The 9,172-nt window shown below is 36.3% G+C and overlaps 1 protein-coding gene across 1 annotated transcript; it reads left to right on the forward strand.

Annotated features, from left to right (window-relative positions):
• Positions 1 to 6,497: 6,497 nt before the first annotated feature.
• Positions 6,498 to 8,095, forward strand: LOC126757599 (putative inorganic phosphate cotransporter). Its single transcript, XM_050471615.1, has 3 exons — positions 6,498 to 6,533; positions 6,596 to 7,669; positions 7,752 to 8,095. Exons 1-3 carry the CDS (start codon positions 6,498 to 6,500, stop codon positions 8,040 to 8,042), a joined length of 1,401 nt encoding a protein of 466 aa, XP_050327572.1. The 3' UTR covers positions 8,043 to 8,095.
• The last annotated feature ends 1,077 nt before the right edge of the window (positions 8,096 to 9,172 follow it).

Raw genomic sequence — 9,172 nt, forward strand, 5'->3', positions numbered from 1 at the left:
GTTGCAAATTGGCATTAGAAGAATTTTAACAGGACAAACATAGAAAAAAATTAGGGATATTATTCGAAAAATTTTAAAGTGAATTCGAACCTGTGAAAATTTTAAGAAAATAAGTATGGAGCAAATTTTAGTGGGTGTGGATAAAGGTTGGTAGATCCTTGACTAATTTATTTATTTTATTCATTTATTTATTTAGTATTAAACACGTCATTGCTAAATATGTTTATACTTTTTAAATCAAGTTGGCGATATTCAATTTATTGTAAATTATAAATTTATTGTAAACCCTTTTCTGTTGTTTTCATATTATGTGCCACTAGAGTGGTCAAGACCATTGGCATAAACAAGCGTGTGGTTATTTTACTCTTCTTTTTATTTTTTTGAATAAAGTGAATTTCTTCTTCTTTATTGGTTATAGCCGAGTTTACAAAAGCACGTCAGTAGTTCTTCTTTCTCACTGTTTGGCAATTCCAAATATAGCCAAGTCCTTTTCTACCTGGTCTTTTCAACAGATTGGAGGTCTTCCTCTTCCTCTGCTTCCACCGGCGGGTTCTACGTCGAATACTCTCAGAACTGGAGAGTGTGTAGTGTCCGAATGGATCGACATGACCTAGCCAGCGTCACCGATGTCTCTTAATTCACTGCACTATGTCAATGGCGTCGTATATCTCGTATAGCTCATCGTTCCATCGACTGCTGTATTCTTTCTTTCTTCTTTCTTTCGAAAAATTATAACGTCGAATCATCAGATGTTGTCATCGTTTAAACCTCTGTAGCATATAAAAATATGAGGATGATGAGTAACTTGTAGACATTGGTCTTTGTTCGTAAAGAGATAGGACTTTACTTCTCAATTGCCTACTTAATACGAAGTAGCACCTGTTGGCCAGAGTTATTCAGCGTTGGATTTCGAGTCTGACATTGTTGCTGTTAATACTGGTTCCAAGCCAGACAAAATTATCTACGGCTTCGATATTATGACTGTCAACAGTGACTTGAGAACCCTGTCGCGAATATAACGACTGTTTCTTTGATGATAGGATATATTTCGTCTTGCTATATTCCTCGCTGTGTTATCCAGTCTGGGTAAAGCATAACTAGTGGCGCGGTTTTTGAGGCCAATGATATCAATATCATCGGCTTTTGCCAGCATTTGTATACTTTTATGGAAGATTGTATCTTCTCTATTCACCTCTGCAAGTCGTTAGTATACAACAGTGAAAACTCTCTCCTACCATGGTGTGGAAACTGTTCATGATATTATAACCATCACTTACCTTATCACGTTTTTATTCAAAATTAATATGAATTGAATAATTTTCTAAACCAAGGTTGGCCGTTTGCTCGCTTTGCCTCTCAACAACATCAGGGGGACTTCGTTTCGCTCGCAACAACGTCACCTTAATGGATATCTATATATGACCAGCGTGAAGAGCTGAGTCAATTTAGCCAAATCTATCTGTCTGTATATATTCGAGTTTCTCAGATATCGATTTGAAATTTTGCACTTTTCATTTTCTCCCCAAGAAGAAGCTCATTTATTGGGGCCGCCATAGCATTTAGCTAGCATACAAACTGACCGATCAATTTTTTAAAACCTAATAAAGATGTCGAAAGGTAACTCTTTGTAAAATGCGATCCTCTGATCGTGTAAAATTATTACATATTCACGTGTTTTTTTTAATTAGACGGCATAGGTGACGTATCTTTCCATTAGGTGACAAATATTTCTCATTTCGCTTTCAACTATCTATTTTCTCCAGTACTTAAATTCAATTTGTGTGGAAAATAGACGCCATCGTTCGTTCTGTTTTGTGTTTTTTAAATCGTTTGTTGATACCTGCGTGGGATGCACGTGCGACAGTTATAATATTTTTACTATATAGTAGAAACTAGAATCATTTCAGCAGATAATAACTTATAAATGTAAATAATTTAGCTAAATTGAATTTAAGACACGGGATGGGAACTTACTATATAACTACAAAGTACTCCAAACAAAACTTAACTTTGTTATTCCATGATTTGGAACACATTTTCGAAATTTTCCGTTGCATGAGATGAGGAAGCATAGTTTGGTTTTCACTGGTATATTTATCTGTTTTTATTTTATATTGTAAAAATCAAACGGTTGCCTAACATAGAGACTAAGTAGTCTACAAAGTCACTAAAGTATTGGAATTTTTCATACATAAAAAGGAAAATAGTCCAATAAAATGATAAATATTTCTTCAAATTAATTAGAAACACGTCGGCCTTTTAACAAGGTTTATAAAAATTTGTTCCGATTCATATGAAATTCATTAAGATCCAAATGTTACTACATTGAGTGCAAAATAGTTCAAAAATTTAGTTACCTAATTGTATTATAATTGTTGCTGCAATTCTAAAATGTACTACATCAGAATAAAAAAAATTGTGTGATTAATAATGAGGAATGCACTGTGACCTTAGGTCTTAGGAAAGAAAACACTTTCTTATCGAAGCGGGCGGTAGTTCTTAAGCTAACATTATTTATGAGACCATTTACCTAAGAGAAAGGAAAATAAAATAAGCCAAATACATGAAAATATTTTAGATTATTTACAAAGAAAGGAAATAACCACTCATATATAAATAAAAAAAAAATAGAAGAAACGTCAGCTTTGGTTGGCTCCTCACAGAAGTTTCCATACAAGAGCTTTATTGAGATTGATTAGTTTTTATGACAACTATATACCATAGTGATCTGTCTGAACAATTTGTTCTTTATGTAAAATTTCTTCCAAACTATGACTGAATTAGTATCGCCCAGCTTGTGTGGTAGTTATAAGCTATAATGATCCGATTTACAAATTTTTGTAGAACTGTGCCGTTGCCTTGAGCAATAATCTACACCAAATTGCATGAATAAAATTTGTCAAACAAAAAGGTTTTATATACAACGATTGGTCTGTTCGTATGGCGGCTTTTTATCTATTTCGCACTGCCGAATTAATTTTTTACCTAGAGATTATAGTTGAGAAACTTGTTTTTCTTTTTCGCACAGTAACTAGATACTTGGTTGTGTTCTTCATTTTGTATTTTTTTTCTAATAATTAAAATTCATCAACTTATTGCCATTTTATCAATACACTCAACCGAATTTATATCTTGGAATATCAGAAATTTACAAAGAGTTGCATTGCAGCTACAAGTCGATTTCAATTCGATTAAAAATTAATGTAGTAAAATATAAATTTTATTTTGTATGGAGAAATCTTAGTTTAAGCTTGTCGTCACTGGAGCAACTCCTTGCAGCAGGGTTGTTCCGTATTCTCCTGACTCGTGCTGGCATTGAGTCCAACCCGGACCAGGAGGAATTTTTCTGTTGCGTATCCGCCAAGAGGCTGCATCCAAACTCCACTTCGGTCTGGCGTAATACATGTAATGGATGGAGCCATTTTAAAACCAGCTCAGGCCATAAGACGCACAGGGAGTGGACCACAAGTTACTTGACCCCATGTTGCCAACGCACTACTGCGATCTTAGCATCTACGGCTGCTCAACTTGCACCTAGTTTTTGACAACTTACAAGGCAACCGGCTGGCTGGTCCTTAACTACGCCCCACCAATATGGTCACCTGGATGCAGTGCAGCGCAGACGAGGAAGCTTCAGACCTGTCAGAATACTGCACTCCGGACTACGACAGAATGCTTACTGATGTATTCTATCGAACACCTGCTTGGAGCGGAACCGCCTCCTAGGAACATCAAGGGGCCATTCTTCAACTACGTTGACGACATCAGACAATACGTCAATCAAACTTCGGACGCAACAAACTTCCAACAGGCACTGTCCGCCATTGACAGTGGAACCATCAACTCCTTCTCTGACACCCTTTTAGTGAATGGCGTCAAACCAAGCTATCAATCAAATAACCCATTACAAACGAAGAGTTCGAGTTGCCGCGAGAGACAAGAGTGACCCTGGCGCAGCTTCGTTCTGGACACTGTAGAAGATTTAACTCCTACATATACAGAATAGACCCCGACTTGTCCAATATATATCCCGTGTGCAATGAGTCTCCGCATGACACTGGCCACTTCTTTGCATGCCCCACCAACCCCACTCATTTGACACCCCTCTCCGTTTGGTCTGACCACGTCGAAAAAGCACGTTTCTTGGGCCTTTCATTCGACGACAACTCAGCTAATTCTCACCATCCTAGCGCTAAAACAACAATAACAACAGAGAGATAAATTCGCTTATATACAATTAGACTGACAGACAGACGGATGTAGAGATGGCTAAATCGTTTCGGCAAGAAACGCCGAGCATTTATATACGAGTATATGTATACATATGTACATTATAGGATCTCCTTCTGTTATGAACTTCGTCGTGAATTTAATATACCCAGTTGAGAGTATAAAAAGCACACAAAGGCTGACGTGTACCTAGATATATGTATAAGAACAGAATAGTTGAGTTAGACCGAGCAGGCAGGGAGTGTTTAAATTTGAGTGGTATGAGAAACCAGCTGTACTTGCAAAGAAGTTTTTATTACTAATAAAATATTTAGGATTTTAATATTATTTGATATCACTCTACTAAAAAAGAACACTTTGTTCTGAGGAGAAAATTTGACCAAAAAGGATTTAGTAGTTGAATTTAGATCATTAAAGATCTTCTTCCGATTTGCCGAGCTGCGTTTGATAAACGCGTTAGAGTCGACTATTAAGAGAAGTAATATAATTTTGAAAGAGTTCAGTGGATCAAAACTCCTTAACATAGATAACGAATAGAGCTAAGTGCATCCAACATTGTGAGATGAAACTACAAAAGTTTTAAAACATTTTAATTTTTTTTTTATTTCGAATGATTGTTACTTGTACTTGTACAGTTATTTTAAACAAATATTGTATAATCTTTATGAAATTCACCGATAGAATATTTGTTCGGGATATTTTAAAAAGATACATAAGTTTGAATTTTGTCTATTGTTTTATTGTTTATTTGTTTTTTTCGATAGCTTATGAGATGACTAATAATTAATTTGTTGTTAACCGAGGCAAGCAGGTTATTGTATTCTGATAATATATACCATTTACTTAGATTGATTATGTTATTTATTATGATTATATTTGGGGGAACAATAGCTACCATTGCTGCCAAAATATCCGGCTCGACCAAAGTAATAAAACATTAGGCACTTGCAAGGAGCTTAATCTTTATAACCGCTAGATCACAGTGCCAAGATTTTTAATGATTTATATGGTTCTTAAATTTATTATCGACTTTCAAGGTGATTTATTGCAAGAGTTTGAAAGAAAACAATGTATAAAGGGTTAGGCTAGGTTATGATGGTCGTGATAGCAGATTGGTCTCAAGTGGTAATTATGGATAAGATGGTAATCATATAAATATTTCTAAATATATTGAAAAGTGTAAAGAAGTCGACCGGAGTTAAATCATAAATAATGACTTTTAATGCCGATATGGTTTATATACATATATTAAAAAATATGAGCATATATTGTGGAGATCTTAATATATTGGGTAGTGGGTTTATATTTATAATTAATTTTAATTAAACAAATCTGGCCGTTTTTTCGTTTGCTTGCTTCAATCTCATCAGTTGTTCACAGTAAAATGTAGAATCAATTGTTCCATCAGGCTGAAGCAGCTCATAGTGGATGACGATCTTTCCAATCTCACCAAACACTCAGCATAACCTTTCGAGGCGTTAATCCTGGCTTTGTGACCATTTGTTGAGCTTCACCACGCTTGGACCATGATCTTTTTCGCACATTATTGTCGTATTTGATCCACTTTTCGTCTCCTGTTACCATTCGCGTCAAAAATTGTACGATTTCATTTCGTTGTTAATTCGATATTAATTCGGTCCATTAAATTTTTCACAGACAATTTATGTGGTACCCAAACATCGAGCTTCTTTTTATGGCCAGCATTTTTTAAATGGTTCAAAAGAATTTGATGATGAATGTTAAGTTCCTTAGCGATGTCATGGTTGCTTATGTGACGGTCCTGGTCAATCTTTTCCATAATTTCATCGACTTTTTCAACGATCGAAATTTACAGAACGGAGGCAAGCGAACCATGCTTGTGCTACACGAACTGATGCAGCATGGTCTTCGTAAACATCACAAATTTCATTGGTGGTGGTGTAATGTTTAGAGTGTTAACCCCTTTAGATTATGAACGGTATCTGCATATAAGTTATAATCTCAGGGCCATTATAAATACTGTTACCATAATCTGCTTATTCTTCTTCAACATGGCCGAAAAAGGTCATTGAAAATTACAAAATAGCTCTCCTTGTTTGTGGATAAATTGGCGTATGATTGAAAATATTCTAATGCCTTCTGTTTATAGTCTTAAATAAAGATTTTTGCCCAATTTGTCTATTTCAGGACCACGCTTTGGCGTACGCCATGTACAAACTCTGCTGCTATTTTTCAACATTGTTGCGGTTTCTATAAGTCGCTTAAACATTTCGGTCGCTGTGGTCGCGATGACAAACGCCGAAAGCACGAATCCTAATTTTCAGGTGAGCATATAACTCCTTTCGTCTTTCCCTCAGAAGAACTAACCTTAACTAATATTTTATAGGAATTCGACTGGACTGAAGAACAAAAATCTTATATAATTTCCAGCTTCTACTGGGGTTACGTGGTCACACAGTTTCCCGGTGGCTATTTGAGTCGACGTTTCGGTGCGAAAATTGTGATGAGCATAGGTGTCTTCGGTTCGTCTATATGCAGTTTGGCCACACCATATCTGGTGTGTTGGGGCGGCTGGCAAATATTCTGTGTTATACGTATTTTGCAGGGTCTCTGCCAGGCAGCACTCTTTCCCGCCATACATGAGCACATTGCCAAATGGTCTCCGCCACAAGAGCGCAACTTGCTGGGCGCACTCATATATTCGGGTGTCGATTGTGGCATGGTGTTGGCAATGCTTGTAAGTGGCTTGATTGCAGGCAGCGCGCTCGGCTGGCCGGGTATTTCGTATATTTCAGCTGGCGCTGGTTTTGTCTGGTGTTTATTTTGGTACATATTCGCCGCCAATAATCCGCCAACATCGCGCTTTATTACGAAAGCAGAGTGCGAGTACATTGAGACTTCTATGAGACGTGAGAAAGACTTCCACGAACGGAAAATACCTGTACCATGGTTGGCAATGTTCACTTCGGTGCCCTTCTTGGCGTTACTCGTTGTGCGTTGTGCCGAAACGTGGGGCTTTAGCACCGCGCAATCGCAGATTCCCTCATACTTCAATGGTGTATATAATATGAATATAAAGAGTAATGCGTTGTGCTCGGCCCTGCCGTACATAGCGCGTTGGATTATGTCGTACATCTACTTGTTCTTCGGTAATATGGCGATCGCAAGGAACTGGCTCTGCTTGACGACGGTGCGTAAGATCGCCAATACGTTTGCCATGTGGCTGCCAGCGTTGTTTATGATCGGTATAGGATTCCTTGATGATACCAATAGATCTTTGGCTATTGCTTTGATGACCATGAATGTCGGCTTCAACGGTGGTATTACCATGGGTTGTATACTCAGCACGATTGATGTATCGCCGAATCATGCGGGCGTCGTAATGGGTATCGTGAATACGCTGACTAATGTGGTGTCTTTGTTTACGCCACTGGTTGTGGGCTTCGTAGTCACCGATGCGGTATGTCTATTCTTTCTTTCTTTTTTGTTTAATTTGCATAAATTATATATATATTTTTAATAATTATAAATTATATTTTCAGCATAATCGCTCGGACTGGCAAATTGTTTTCATAATTGCCGCGTGTGTTTTCTTTGTGGGCAATTTGATATACCTAATGTACGGCACGGCTGAGGCTCAGCCATGGGACGCGCCTGACTATCTGTTAAGGAACAATATTGAGGAAGCACCAAAAACTGCGCGTAGCGATAAGCTTAGGAGAGTTGATGTCTCAAGTGTTGCCCGGTGCGAAAGTGAAGGCTGTTCTAGCGGGAGTGGGATGCCTTATCTGGTGGAGGAATCCAAAGATGTTCTAAAAAATAGAAAATATTGAAAAAATTCTGTGATGCTATATTGTAACCTTAAAGTTAGCTAGAGTTCAGCTGAAACCGGGTATCATTATAAGCTGTTTATTATCATCATTACCATATTTTTTCACTGTACATAATTTTTTTGAATTTTAAGTTATTTATTATTAAGTATTAATTATGATAAAAGTAATATTAGTTTAGATAATACTAATTAGTTTATTCCTGATATTATAATTTAATAGAAAATAAATTCTTATAGCAACAATGTTATAAAATTAATTTGAAAAATTAAATTTTTCGGTTTTATTTTTGAACTTGCTTGAGGTTGTTCGAGAGTCAGTTGCCTTTTTAGAATACTTTGTAAGCAAACGTTGCTTAAGAGAGTTGCCAACTGACTGTCAATGTGTTTAAGAATTAATGGCTGAAAATTTATACCATGAACTAGTAAACTGAAACTTATATTTATATAATTGCATTTTTCGGTTAATTCAGACAAGCTTACTCCGTGCATAAATTCTAAATTTTAGGAAGATTTTCGTTGGCAACATTGTTAAAAATGGCCAATTTTCATCTATTGTGAATGAAATACAAGCAACCCTGCTGTTTATCAAATTCTCAATATACATAATATCAATAAAACTTCTATGTTATGATGCAGTTTTAAAAATAATGTGTTGATATGCTTTTGTAATAAAAAATGGTTTGGTAAAAATTGTTCGGCTAACAACCGTAATGTTTGTCTTCTACCAATTTTCATTGAAAATATTATAAAAAGGACAATGAGCTGTTTATGGATAATCGTAATCCGTCTGTCACCACAAATTTGGATCTGATTAAGAAGATAACTTCTGTCAAAATAATTTATATATATTTGTCGGTATGACAACCTTGCATAAATTTATTCTCGAATTAAGAAAAAAGAAACAAGAAAAACTGTCAACTTTGGTAGCAACGAAGCTCTAATGCCCTTCATAAATAAATAAAACATAAGAAGATTATAGCGATACCGACAAATGAGCAGGTTCTTGGAGAGAAACAGACGTGTGCACAATTTCAGATCGATATTTAAAAAATTGATATACACGCTATATAGACAGGCACACGAAAAGACGGTCGTATAGATGGACAGGCAGATAGACAGATATACACGACT

The sequence above is a fragment of the Bactrocera neohumeralis genome, chromosome 4, assembly GCF_024586455.1.
Source record: "Bactrocera neohumeralis isolate Rockhampton chromosome 4, APGP_CSIRO_Bneo_wtdbg2-racon-allhic-juicebox.fasta_v2, whole genome shotgun sequence".
Lineage (NCBI taxonomy): Eukaryota > Metazoa > Arthropoda > Insecta > Diptera > Tephritidae > Bactrocera > Bactrocera neohumeralis.